Consider the following 14,484-nt stretch of genomic DNA (forward strand, 5'->3'; position numbering starts at 1 on the left):
TAAAATCATCTATCTTCCTGAACTGCATGACACTATTATTTAATAGAGAAATGACACAAATGTTTTCTTTTTTTTTTCAAGTTTACTCACTTTAATATATGGATCTGGTCCTGAATCTTTGTCTTTGGGGTCCTTCAATAACAGAACCTTCATTATTTACCTAAGAATTGCAAAAGAACTCTGAAATACAATAAATGAATTTATCTAAATTAGATCTAGAGGACTTTCTACTGCACAGTGACTTTAATAGCTCAACTTCAAAAGCAACTGGGTTACTAACAGATGCACTGCTCTCTGTACAATGAGTAAGCACTTAACGTACATTCTCTGGGAATGAATATCCACCCTGATAAGACCAACAAATAACATGCTGGTTTTAGATGATACCGCTTAGAAACAACACACAATGAAAGTCATCCAGAAGAATACATTTTAAAGGAAAATGTTTTGCAAAAAAGTAACAACCTCTGCAATGCTCTCACACACAGCAACATAATAAGTCACTATTTATAACTTTTCTGTTCTGTTCTGTTCTATTCTATTCTGTTCTATTCTATTCTATTCTGTTCCATTCTATTCTGTGCTAGTTTCTACCCTGTGCTCATCATAACAGTATGCAAGAGTTTATGTATCAAGTGATATAATTTGATGCTTTTTGGTCTCACCCTTTTAATGGAGGAAAGCATGTGCAAGGCAGTGTTCCAAAATTATTATTTTTTAAATACAGACATATGTATGTAAACATTTATGCATTTAAATATAACATACATAATACTTATATACCTTCTTTGATATATTTATAGTAGACAGGCAAGATTGAAAAAATATATTCTGCCATTAAAACAGAAGATAAGAAGAAAAATGTAAGAAAGTACTCAGTGCCTTAAAAGTTGGCTCTGGTACTGAATTTGAAGACATTTTACAACACATTAGCAAATATAACAAGTATTAAAGTAAACATAAACAAATAGAATAATATAAACAAACATAAATCCGTTCTTTAGCTGCACAATTACTTTAATCATGTGGTTTCCCTTATACATTACATTTCAGCAAATTCATTTAAAAATAAATAATTATGAATATTCAAATGTACAGAACATCTTAAATTTGGTTTATCTGGATGAAATGCATTGCAATCCTCAAAACTTCATCAAAGACAGAAGAAAGTTCAGATAAAAATGTTTTCTTAGAAAAAATTTTCAATAACTTTCTTTAGAGAGAAAAGGCAGCCTTAAACAGTACTGGACAAAACAGGATCTGGAACAAGTAGCAGGAGCGCTGTGTCTTGCATTCTTCTATAGCCAGCACTGTGAAATGAGGGGATGGAAAGGGCACCCCAAGCAATCCATCTCCAGGACCTCAAGATCCAACTGTAATACCATTTTCACGTTGTAGATTTTAAATTCCTTTTTTTTTAATCTAGGTTTTAAAATGTAGTTTCATAGTTGAGGTGTTTAATTTTTGAGCTCTTATCATTAGACATTGAAGTACCGATTTCCACAAGACTTCCAGTACTCAAAATTGATACAAACGGGAACTGTTAGGGCTTTGCAGTTCTGAAAAATCAAGGCCTATGAAGTCTGTGGGACTGACTAAAAGTGCATGTAAAAGTAGAAACAAGGACTTTGTCTAAGGCCATATTCTCAAAAAAACCCCAAACTGATTTCACACTATAGAATCTACTAGAGCAGATCCTCTTGCTTTCAAGAGTTACACTCCCACATATTTTTGCCTATGAGTATCCGGTTGCCAGTAACTTCAGGAAAGCAGGCCTAAGCGACTTCTCTACTAGAGAAAGATTGAACATTAGAAACATCACTGAACGTCATGATCGTCCTGCGCCTACTGTAAAGATTGTGGTTATCGCTCCAAACATAAGATTGTGTTAAGAACTGCATTATACGACTTACTTTGATATTTCAGGTTTTCATGGAGGAAAAATATACCTAGAAACACTTTTGTGATTAATAGAAACAGACAGCACATATGTTTGTAACTTACAACAGTAAATCTTCCTGACAAGTAAAGAATGCTGTTAGGATTTCTCAGTCACTTTGACATTGTAACTGTCTTTACTGTAAAAATCCAATATTCTTGTAAAAATAGTTTGGCTCACACTTTTTCATAACCTACCACCCCTTCCTGTTTCCAAAACATATATTGCTAAGTATATAGTTTATGTAGCAGATGGAATATATATGACAACAGATAAATGACAGGTTTTTAGATGGAACTATAATGGTTAGCAACACTATGAAGTCAACAAAATATAAATGTCAGGAGAAAAACAAAATCCTTCCAAACTGTATAACACAAGTTAATAATTCTTCTTAGCAACAGCAATTTCCCAAAGTATTGTACTAAACCCTCCAAATGACATGACAGAGTTAATTCAAGTACACTTGGGGAAACGGGAATTCTAATTAATTTCTTTAGGTAGTTAGAACTGAATTAACTTCCCATCTTATGCCTTATTACTGTGTCAAGTAATGAATAATAAGAAGAAATGGGTAAACATCCATGCTTAACAAGGTGACTTATAATTACCAAATTAATTCTTTTGTTTGGATCTTGCATGCAAAATATATGCTGAAACCAAAAAATAATTACAGTCATAAAATATCATGAACTACTGCAAGATGCAATTATCTAGATGTCCATTTTACAAGGAAATCATACAAGCTGTATTTTGGACTTAGCCATCTGGCTTACTTGTAGAAAGAGTAAGTCTGCACAGCCCTGGCACTCTCAAAAGCCACTGGCTTATTTTCAATTCTGCCAGAAGGAATCTAGTTTATTGACTTCAAAAAGGCACTGCAAGTGTCCAACAGAAAACAGAATTTGGTCTAGGGAATCTGTAAGCTTGTACATTCAGGAATAACATTTATTTTGTCCTGCAGGTATCCTTCAAGAGCTTTCGGTATTACTGCTGTTCCAAAAATTAGTTTCCTTTTCAGCACCTGCAAATCTCTCAGACCATTGTGTCCTTTTTCTCTACAGAGTTCAGGCAGGTTTACGTAGTAGATTTGGTGACAAGAGTGACCTAACAGAAGCTGGTGGAATATTCTCCTTTCCAAATGCCTGGTTGTCATACACACGCCAGACCTCACACCACTGTGGCTGCACCCCATCCAAACCCTCTTCCTTAGCAGCTGTGCCCCGCCACTGCTGACACATCACTGCGAATCCCGGCAGAACGCCATCCGAACAGCCGGGCAGGACAGCAGGCAGACAAGATCCCAAACAGAGACAAACACACACGAACACAACACTCTCAAACCAGAAGTACGCCAAGGCACATTCCTAGGGTGAAGAAGTTAAACTCAGTATGGAGCGTTATGAACTGGATTTTTTGCAGGCAAAAACAAACACACAAGTTTTTACGAACTGCTGCAATGATGTGGGGGTCCCACTGCACTGGGCATTTTCAGAGAAATACAGTATTTTTAATGGTTTACTTGTGTCCCTGAGACTTTACTAAGGAATGCCCTGCAAATGGCTAACATACATTTTCCAAACAGTTGGAGTCCTGCTAAATAGGCTTAAAGAGTCAAGAACGCTGACAAACATTTCTGTTGAATCAAAGAGCATTAAGAGAAAGCGTATAAAATTATACGTGCAGCATCTTCAGTAATATCTGATGTACTCTCATGTAAGTACTTACAATACTAAGATCCCTATATATTTTCTCAAGAGAGGTATGCGCAAACTTCTAAACAACTGTAAAAAAAGTTTCTATCTAGAACAATCAATGGATTTAGCAGAGTCCAGCAGCACTGCTCAATCGACATATGGAAATGGGAATGTGCATGAATAACCTTAATAAGTTTCTCCCTGCCAAGCTTTCATTCATAGGATAATTTGGCCTCTCACTTTTGCCTCATTGAACAAGCCTATTGCACCTGTGTTCCAAAGTAACAATGCTACAAAGATTGCTCTTCAAACATTAAGAAAATAACATTTAAAACCCATTTTGCTTGCAAACAGCTACTAAGAGGACAGCAGATTTTCTACCCTGAACACACACACAGATGAAAAAATACTTGAAAAAATACTTATATTAGTCACCCTGAGGTTATGGAAACATCCAGTTAGCTCTGATCAGCAAACTGCAAGTGACTGGAGTTTCTGAGGCATCACATTGTGACTGAAGGATAAACTTAGCTTGGGGCTATTTTTCCGAGTCAATATGACTTAATTTAGGAGAGGGGTAAATTTGGGTCACATTATATGTTCAGAGCAATATTATGCATACAGAAATGCTTCACATTCACAGCATTAAACAGTAAAATTTAACATCCTTATGTCTTCAATTAAAATATAAAGCTGATTATAATGCAATCTCTAGGTCCCTGATATTACAAATGAGCAATAATCTCTCATATTAAAAGCAGTTTAGCAAAATCTTTATGTATCATTGTACAGAAAGTACATCTCTGCAGGTCAATTAACTTTCATGTGAAAAGCTGTCCCCAAACTAATTGCGAACTATCTGTACACAGGACAGCTTCTAAAAAGAACTAAATGGGTCATTTCATTTCTTGCTCCTAAGTCACACTGACAGCTGTAAAATATATTAACCTTTTCTAATATTACTTGGATGATAAGCAATTGTATATGGGTCACACAATAACGTTTGATTGCCAAGTGTAAAGGGAATTGTCTGTTCTATCATAAACTTAAAAGGAGATGAATTATTAGAAACTGTATGTGAGATATGTTAAAAAAAAACTTTAAAATCCTTGGGCTAGGGTTTTTGATACTAAGGATTTCTTATCAATATTCTTTTACTATGATTAGATGGGTTTAATAACCAGAGAAGGAAAAAAAGCCCATCTATTTGCTGTTATAAAGTACGGTTCAAAAATCCACCAAATTCATATGTCACATAATATATACGTCATCAAATAACAAGCAGGGTTTTGAGAGTAATTCCTGCTACTCAGGTGTCCGTGTCACAAAAAACAATTCCTAAACTGAGGCCCTGATATAGCTATCCAGCGGAGAAGCAAAGGCCTCACGTAAAGTCTACTTCATGGATTTTTATCAGAAGTAATGTTAGTAAGAAGTGTGATTCTTGACCAATATAGCTGCAACTAAAAAATGGAAAACTGTTATGCAGATACACATTACATCCTCATGGAAGCGGTTTTACTATAGCAGTAAAAGTCTTTGTCAATCCACTTTTCTCTACACTGAGAGCTTTCCCTGTGTATCAGTATTCATATTTAGGCAATCACGTAAGCACTCCTAGAGCAGACACGGCTCTTAAAAATAAAAATAAATAAATATGAACACGTTTATTACTTTAAAGGGACATAACAAATTCAAAGTATTAAAATCTTTGGATTGCATTTATAAAGCCCAAATTATATCTAAGACCCTATGCCTGGAATTTCTCCTGGTTGGCAACAGTAAATGCCCAATTCTCTTCTTCGAATGACTTCAGAACTACCTCCTTTTCTTCACTAACTAGACACGGAGATTTAAATGGAAAGTCATCTGCATCAGTAAGGCTCAAGCATTAATGGTCACTCCTTGTACTTTTAGTGCTTATGATTTTTTAGCAGATTTTCCTGACAAATATTTTTGTAAAGAAACGTGCTTACCTTGTTCTTACTGCGATCTGACTTATTGACCTTTTGTGTTTATTTACACAGAATTATCTATAATTAGCCTACGGAGTGAACTTTCTTTACAGTAAGCAGTCACTTGATTTTTTAAATTTTGCTTTCAGTAATTTCTGACTAATGCCTCAGATGCTCAAAATAGGGTGTTTTTTGGCTCCTGTGCTGCCTTTTTTTGCTCCATTTGCCTTAATTTTCACCAGAATAACTGTTATGTTCAACATAACTACACCAAGAACTGAGGTAGCGAAACTGGAAGAAAGGTACTGGTATTTATTTGATGCGGGAATTATTTATTTTTTAATAAAAGATGCTTCAGCACAGCTGAGAGAGCTACAACACGCTTGAGAAAGCACAGAAGAGAGTCTTCCGTATATCCTTTAAAGCGTATTTTGACCCACGGCAGGGCCCAGATGACTCTCTGGGGAAACTGTATTTCTTTTAAGACTGGTCGCGTTTAGGGAAGAGAGATTCCTTTTTTCTTTTCTTTTTTTTTTTTGGTCTTTTCCGAAGGAAAGGCGGAGGAAGACACATGCAGCCCTGCAGCGGCAGAAAATGGCGGCGCAGGCGGCGCCACCCCTCCCCACACGCCAACGGTCGGCGCGGGGCCGCCGCGCTCGGCCGCACGTCGGCGTGAATCACCGGGAGCAGGCCCGGGCTGGCCCCGGCCGCGGCCCTACCCCGCTTCCCCACGCCCCCCCGTCCGGCAGCAGAGCCCTCCCCCGCGCCCCAGCTCCGCCGGGAGCAGCCGCGCTGCCCCCGCCGCCGCCGCCGCTCACCTGCGCGCAGGGCCGCCGCCCGGGCCCGCGTGGCTGCGCGGCCTTCCGGCCCCGCGGCGCCTGCGCGCCGCCGCAGCATGGCTACGCGGGCCAAGCGGCGCCCGCCGCCCGAGCCGCCCGCCGCGGAGTCGGGCTCGGAGTCGGGCTCGGAGGCGGCGTCGGGCGACTCGGACTCGGGGGAGGACGAGAGGATCGATGAGGTGACGGCGGGGGGGGAGCGCGGCCGCGCGGGAGGCGCCGGCGCGGGGCTGCTCGGCCCTTCTCCGCGGCCCGGCCGGCGTCTCCGTCCCGGCGCGTGGGGCCGGGAGCAGCACGGGGCCCTTCCTGGCCCTGGCCCGGCGTTTTGTGCCGTAACGTCGCCGCGTCCTGCCGGCCGCCCTCCTCGTGTGCTGCTCTGTCCTGTTGCCTCCTAGTTCTTCGGCTTGTTAACAGCCTGTGTTTGCACTTGGCCTTTCCCCGGAGCATCGGGGTGTTTGGGCTTTCTCAGGCGAAATCCTCAAATTTTCAGCGTAACTCTCTTTATTTTGATGCAGCACAGCATGAGTTTAATAAAACTAAAGGTAAAGGAAAGCTGTGTAATATAAGAATGCAGCAATATTGTCTGTGCCTGATTCACTAGAATTAAAATAGCTTGTAAAGCTCTAGTAAAAAAAAAAAAAGGGCTAAAAATCACGCAGAAGTGATAGTGCCAGCTTGAAGTTACGGGCAACAGGTTTTTATTCACCCGCTAAAGGGGGCGTGAGCAGGAGAGTTCCTGTGTTGAGGCCACAGTGCGAAACAGGACAGGGCCTACCTTCGGACCGTGGTTTTCAGTTCCTGTATTAAAGCATATGTAACATACTAACATGTGTGGGGGTAATTTGTAATATGGTACATACTCAGTTAATTCTTGCCAAGAGTTGTTTTTTTTTTTAAATTATTTTCCTCTTTTTTCATGTTGGAATCTCTGAAACTTTTTTTTACAGACTTAGCCCTTGCGTGTAAGCTGCCCACATGAATTCTCATATGGGGCTAGAGGCAATCACTTAAAAATACTGCTTTCAACACAGAAGAGTCCCTTTAATTTTCTTTATGAATACGAGAAAGAAAGATCAATGAGGAAAAAACCCCAAATCTCAAGGAAATCAAACGTTAGCTTATGCAGCTGGACAGATATGAAAGCATGTCATTATGAAACTCCCCATGATGGGGAGGTGCTTCTTTCTAGGGTGTGAAAAGGTATCAGCACTCAGACCACTGTTAGCTGCGTTTGGTTCAGAGTTTACTGTCTTAATCATTCAGTGGGATCCTTGAATTTTAGAACAGTCAAAAAGTTCCTGAAGGTCAAGCAGAAATGCTGTATACACCAAAGATAAAATCTTTCTTCCTACATAGGGAGCTTCTCAAGTAAATACTGTGCTCACCTTAAGAAAGTCACTTTTTCTTTTAACCTCTTTATAGAACTTTCTTGCCCAAACCCGCCCAAAACAACAGTTAATGGTGAAGTAAATTGGGCTGGGATGATCTCAAAAGGGGGTTTGGGGGAAAATAGGCAGGCAATTTTGATAGCCAGTACTGCTAGCCCAGAACACCAGCAAAAATGTTTGGCAGGTGCACAGCGTTTGTTCTGGAAGGGGTTACAGTTCATGCTGGGTCTCATTGTGTGCTACTAAACAGACTTCTAGAATGGGTTCAGTGATACCATTAGCATTTGAGGAAAAAGCAGCATAAGTATGTTTTTGGATGTTATAATTTAAATTAGTTTGCAACAAACTTTATTTTCAGCCAGGGCATTACACTCCACTCTGCATAGGTCAAGCCCCTGTACAGGAAGTGTCTGTGTGGCTATAGTAAACACAACTGTGTACTTGTGGATTGCAGGAACAAAGGATTAATGATTTGTTTGTAACAAATCATTTGCAAGTTAGTTTTAAAAAGTTTCTTTGACAGAAGTTCTCTAAAGTTTACAGAAGAAATAATAAAAACTGTAACAATTGCTGGTGTTACTGAAAGATGGAAATAAGATTTGTTTCTGATGTTGAGCATTGTTTGTCTTTATTATGTTTCATATAGTTTAACTTCATTTTGATACAGGTTCTTGCCAAGCGTGTGCTTGATATTCTGTATTTTGCTTGTTCATAGGAAGTGAATATTGAATTTGAAGCACATTCAATATCAGACAATGATTACAATGGAATAAAGAAATTACTTCAACAGGTACTTTGACTTTTTGTGAACTTGGTTGGTACCATTTAGTGAGTTATGCAAAGTCATCAGTTCACATTATCTGTATTATTGATTCATAGTTTTACAGTGCTTCAGCTTGTGAAGACGCATAATTACAGCCACCATGAGCATTTGAATAAATGTGCCTCCTAAACCATGGTTTTGGAAACACTAACCCTGAACTGTAGGGTTGTTCTTCCACAGTATGTTATCATTTTCCATCTCCATTGTGTTAGTTTCTGCCTAGAAAACCTAGTTCAATGTTAATCGGCTTCTTAGAGGGTTTTTTTTGTAAGTTGCAACTCTAAAAAACAGACAAACAAATAACATGTTCATTCAGTCTTCTGTTGGCTGTTTTTGTTCTTGTGAATTTATTCTCAGATAGCATTCAGATCATGCCAAACTTAAAAGGGTAAGAGAGATGCGGAGTGTCAGCTTGTGGAGGGTCAAGTAGCAAGCACTTCAGCTGCCTATTTTTACTATTTAGAGTATAAAATTGAAGGATGTTAAATACAAATACTAAATTGAAATTAAAAATGGTACAGAACATTGAATAACAATTTAGAGAAATTACTGAATTCTAGTTCTCTTAAGTGGTCACAATATAAAGAAGGTTTAGACCTATACTATTCTGTAATACTTGTTTTTTATTTTCCAGTTGTTTCTAAAAGCTCCTGTTAACACTGCTGAATTAACTGATACATTAATACAACAAAATCATATTGGAAGCACTATCAAGGTAGGAAAACTAAGTCTATTTTGAAAACGAAGTGCAATACTTTTTATGTTGAAATAAGACTTGCAGCAGAAGTAGTTCGTTGCTGGGGTTTTCTTGAGCTTTTCCTTTCCCCTTCTGGCAAAACTCTATTGCTCTATGGTTTTTAAGACTTCTCAGGTTTGCTTCACTATATTAGAAGCTGAAGAAAATTGATTTTGCTTAAGATATGGCCATCCCTTGTACTAAGATGCTCCTTTCTAAATGTGAGCTATCAAATTTTCGTGCCTTAAAGTAGATCCTGATGTAGAAGATAATGATATGGCTCTCTGTAAAAGTGGCTCTAAATACACCAAGACATTCAGTGATGTGGCACTTTCGTAACCTTAACCAGAATTCGTAGGTTGTGTGTTTGTACAGATTACCTAGATGCTCATCGTCTTCTGGAGAGAAAAAACATTTTTTGCTAGAAGGAGGGGAAGTAGAATGTCAATGTGAGTTGTTGCTTTTTCTCTTATTAAATAGCAAGCCGAAGTCCAAGAAGACAGTGGTGGTGATGATGATGAAGATGAAGTTTTTGGTTTTATAAGCCTCTTAAACTTAACTGAAAGGAAGGTTGGTATTCCTCATTAACTTCTCAACAGTAATAAGTTAGACTACGTTCTGCTCTTCTGCCTTGTATAACCGGTCTTAACGTCAGGACCAGGAATCTGAATCCCACCGTAGAGGGCTGTGGTCTTAAAAGTTCCACATCACTTTTGGATCTAGTCCTGTGTAACTTACTGAAGGTCAAACATAAAGCTAACAGTGGAATAGAGAATTAAAACTAGGTCTAACAAGTAGTGCCAGAGTGACTGACAATTCTAGCATCTTGTATTTCTTTACTTTCATCCTTCGTAGCTTTTGAATTTTGCTGTTAAGCGCACTGGAGTTGTAGTTCATAGCTGCATTCCTGTCAGTTAAGAACCTTTGTTTGCCCTCCGCTTCAGGGTTGGTAAATAATAATTTCAGAGAAGTTGTACAATGCTTTAGAGACCACTTAAGGAAATTGCCCGTAGGCTTGTTGAGTATTCCCTTGAAGTTCACTTTTGAAGGTTTTCTTGTGTAAATAATTGTTCTGTAATGTAAAGAAAATATACCCTTTGGTTCCAGGGTACGCAATGCGCTGAACAAATCAAAGAGCTGATTTTAAGTCGGTGTGAGAAGAACTGTGAACAGCGTGTAGTTGAACAACTGGATAAGATCCTAAATGACAATACTAAGCCTGTGGGTCTCCTACTAAGTGAGAGATTTATTAATGTACCACCGCAAATTGCTTTGCCCATGCATCAGCAGCTTCAGTAAGTCTTTCTGACATGATGTTGAACAGTAATTTTTTCTTCATATTTCTTCAGAATTTTTATTTAAATAAAAGTGCATGAAGAAAGTAATACTATAGACTGAAGACATGAAAAAATTGTTTTCATCTCATGTAAGGTCTTTGGTATTTATTGGTTAATTTTAAAATATTTTTGAAGTTGTTAGGCTTTTCAAACTCTTTATACTTTAAGACAGAACAAATAACTTAAAATTATGTACTGTGTTATTAAAGGAATAACTATGTTTATTTTAGTTTATTTTCATATTGATGTAGGAAAATTTAAAATAACTTTTTATAGCATGCTGGTAATGAACGACTTGAATATTTCTGCTCGTGTGTTAATGCCTGGTTCTGAAATGAAAGATTTGACTTAAGGGGTGGACTTCTAAGGTGGATGGGCTCGGACTTATGGAAACCATTTGCAGCATTTTTAATTGCGTTTCAGATAAATGAGTGAAGCAGGCTAAGTGCTGCTTGATCTGGAATTCTGTATTGATTCATGGGTTTACATCCTAGACTGGGTTGACAGTAAGTAAATTAATCTGCTGGGATGCAGTGCTGTATGGTTTCACTGCCACGTTGAGAACCAGGACATTGTATTGCATAGGGAACTCTAGCAGTCAAAGGAAGGATCTTTTTCTTGTATGGGGTGGGATTAGAAGTCAGATATCATTGAATGCTGTCACCTCACTCACCTGCTCATTTAAACAATAACATAGATCTTTAAGGAAATACTACTGTGATATCAAAGAAAACATATAGATGGTTGGTCAGTAAGATTTTTTTGGCTTTCTTTGGGGTTTTTTTGTTTGTGCTTTTGGTTTTTTGTTTTGTTTTGCTTTTTTGAAGAAAGAAATAAAATGCTTGAAGTCCAGGCTTTAAGATTTACCATCAGTATAGCATATGTCACAACTCAAAATCAGGTCTCAGCCTTAAAGGTCTTAGAGTGTTGCAGTGATAATATGTTTAACTTGAGGATGGGTAAGAGTATCTTCTGGCTTTTCAGTGATCACTCCTCATGGAAGCGATCATGTGATGTTTTTCCAGGAGAGCTGCACTTGGCATCCTTTTACAGACTCTTTGCTGTAAAGAAGATTCTGGAAAGAGCAATAGTAAAAGAAATGCAATGGGGGAGAAGAAGGCATCTATATTTTTAATGTTTAAAGTATAAGTATCATGGTTAAGTACTAGGAATACATATGCAAAGCTTTTTTTTGAGGTACTAGTAAAAGAATAGGGTGCAGTACAAATATCCTTTATATATGCTTTATATATATCCTTTATGTGATACTATACATTATGAGGTTTACTTTTAAACTTGAGGAAGGTTTAAATTGTATATGTAAACGTTTGTCTTTAGGAAAGAGTTGACTGATGCACAGAGAACAAATAAACCTTGTGGAAAGTGCCACTACTATCTTCTTATCAGCAAGACCTTTACAGAAGCCACAAAGAGCAATTCTAAGAGAAGAGAAGGGAGAAGTCAGCAAAAGGAGGAATTAATGTTTGCAAATGCAGAAGAAGAATTCTTTTATGAGGTAACACACTTGATGCTGAGAATTCAAAATATTTACTTTTCTTTACAGCATCAGCAAAAAAAGATGTTTCTCCTTAACTTTAAGAGAAACTCTTAAAAGATGGTTACATATCTTTTAAATTAAATCCCAATAGTATTGAGAGATGAGCAAGCAAACTGTTTTTGTTTATTGAAGACAACACTTTTTGTCTTTAGAGGACCACTGAAAGGTGCTCTCAGTAAGCACAAATTATTAAATTAACTCTCTGTTTTGGCATTAATTTACCAGTGTGCTATTTGTATGAGGTCACGGTTAGCATGCCTGTTAGAGTACTGTTGCCTAGGCTCTGCCTGTGGCAGCATTGCTGCCTGACAGGTTCCCCAATGCTCTGAGAATAATGGGAAACTTCCTAAGATACTGGAAGTAGGCAGAGACTTCAGAGGAAAGATCAGGTGTAATTTTCAGTGTGTCTTGGCCTCAAAAAATTAGCAGACTTCCATCTCTTTTGCTTGCTCATGTAGCAATGCTGAAGAGATCGAATTGAATGTAAAAGCTGTCAGTCTTTTTGAAATTCTGTGAATGAAACTTCTACATTTTTACGACGACCAGATGATAAAAAGTCTGCGTATTTAGCAGCGTGTCCCAGCCCTTCTGAGTGCTTCCTTATAAAGGTTTAAAATTCCTATTTAGTTTGAGAAACAGAGCAATAGTTACCTTTAACCTGAATAATAAGATGTGAAAGACTTGTTAAATTGCTATGTCAGCTGAATAGACGAGATGGACTGTAGGTATGTGAATTGTGGGTATTACATATTAGTTTAAATATCTTTCAGTAACGTTCAAATTGACATGATTTACATCACAAGTGGGATTAAAGAATAGCAACTCAAACAATAGATAGTAGCTTGTAAGGGTGCTGTAACTTAATCACATGCCACTGCTTTAAGCACTTAGAATAAGGATTCAAAAAACTGCAGAGGAATCTTTGTTTTTGTAGTCTCAATCAGAATCTGCAGTGCATGCTAATACTTAAATGAACAGATCTCTTTTCCTTCCCCCTGTGTAGTTGGATTGCTGTCACAAAAACAGATGTTGAGGCTTTATTCAAAATTTGGTAATGCAATTGAGTGTATTGCTCTGAGAATTCTTCCCAAGAAACTTAACAGATGCAAAGCTCTACATCTGTGCTGTTGTTGGTATTGTGTGGAAAACTGTCTTATCCATTTCATTTTTGCATACCTGTTATTTTCTAAAACTATTCAGACTAAATTCTCTGAAGATCCAAACAAGCAGTTATCACCACCTCACTTTTTTTTTTTTCCCCTGTATTCTACTCGGAACAAGTATATCAATAAAAAGTGCTGAAATACTGAGATGAAAATATTGCTTCTAATTTCCTAAGGGAACCTATATACACAATTCAGCTGGTCCCAAGCCAAATCGAGAGGGGAGGATGCAGGAAATTAAATTAAAAATGTAATTTGAAATACATAGAATTTTTCCAGTGTTCTTTATTCTTTCAAAGCTTTAAAAATATTATTCCACAATATTATTACTGTGTCAAGAGCCCATTATTTTTCATTTCTGGCATATCCTGCCTACAGGATAAAGTATTTTCACATGCATCATATGGTTAATGGCAAGGGTTCCTCTATGTAATCGTTCGTGACATTCTTTGTTAGAGGCTACGATAAGGCTATGATTTTATTTCCTAGGAAGAAGAAAAATGTAAGTGGATGCATTCATTTTTAGCTATAGGGAATACTGCTTTAGCCTTTATTCAGTAATGAGTTTGGGATTTTCTTATTTCTGTCACAGCAGCTTTAGCACCTGAGTTTGAACTCTGTGTAAACGTGTTATTGAAAAATTGGAGGAGAGAAGCTTTTGGTGACCCTGTGTCCACGGATATTACGTTCTAGAAGACCTATTTTGTATTTACCTCTGTTTTGTTGTTTTGAATGGCGTTTTAAGGACTAATTGTGTGTTTTTTATGTAAATTGTAATAATTTTCAACTCAAGTGGATAGATTCAAACTGAATATGCTTTTCTTTTTAGCAGTCTTTCTAGTATTTTTAACAAACTCATTTTAAACATTATGGAGGATATTAGATTAAGTGGGTCCGTGTACTTAATAATGTATATGTGCTAAATAAATTAGTGCTGGAGTGTATATCCTTCCCTGATCACACATAATGTTAATTAGAGTGCCGTAAAATGGTATTAAATGCAGTGAGGCAGACACTTAGAGCCAAATAAAACAGAAAGATGTCAGATTACT

The 14,484-nt window shown here is 37.8% G+C and overlaps 2 protein-coding genes across 4 annotated transcripts in view; one reads left to right on the plus strand and one right to left on the minus strand.

The window, feature by feature from the left end:
- The window catches only part of UROS (uroporphyrinogen III synthase), a 22,415-nt gene extending 15,934 nt beyond the window's left edge, over nt 1–6,481 (minus strand). For 2 of the 3 annotated variants that reach the window (XM_067300371.1, XM_067300373.1), the window contains exons 1-2: nt 6,410–6,481; nt 91–180 (exon numbers count right to left, since the gene is read on the minus strand). In XM_067300371.1, the coding sequence (XP_067156472.1) occupies nt 91–153 (63 nt within the window). In that variant the 5' untranslated portion in view covers nt 154–180; nt 6,410–6,481. The remainder of the gene's footprint in view (nt 1–90; nt 181–6,409) is intronic. The other variant, XM_067300372.1, reaches the window with a different exon arrangement.
- The window catches only part of BCCIP (BRCA2 and CDKN1A interacting protein), a 9,931-nt gene continuing 1,886 nt past the window's right edge, over nt 6,440–14,484 (plus strand). The window contains exons 1-6 of the mRNA XM_067300369.1: nt 6,440–6,609; nt 8,531–8,605; nt 9,273–9,353; nt 9,855–9,944; nt 10,482–10,669; nt 12,050–12,227. Coding sequence (XP_067156470.1) covers nt 6,487–6,609; nt 8,531–8,605; nt 9,273–9,353; nt 9,855–9,944; nt 10,482–10,669; nt 12,050–12,227 — 735 coding nt within the window. The 5' untranslated portion in view covers nt 6,440–6,486. The remainder of the gene's footprint in view (nt 6,610–8,530; nt 8,606–9,272; nt 9,354–9,854; nt 9,945–10,481; nt 10,670–12,049; nt 12,228–14,484) is intronic.

Source organism: Apteryx mantelli, chromosome 7, assembly GCF_036417845.1.
Source record: "Apteryx mantelli isolate bAptMan1 chromosome 7, bAptMan1.hap1, whole genome shotgun sequence".
NCBI classification, from domain to species: Eukaryota; Metazoa; Chordata; class Aves; order Apterygiformes; family Apterygidae; genus Apteryx; species Apteryx mantelli.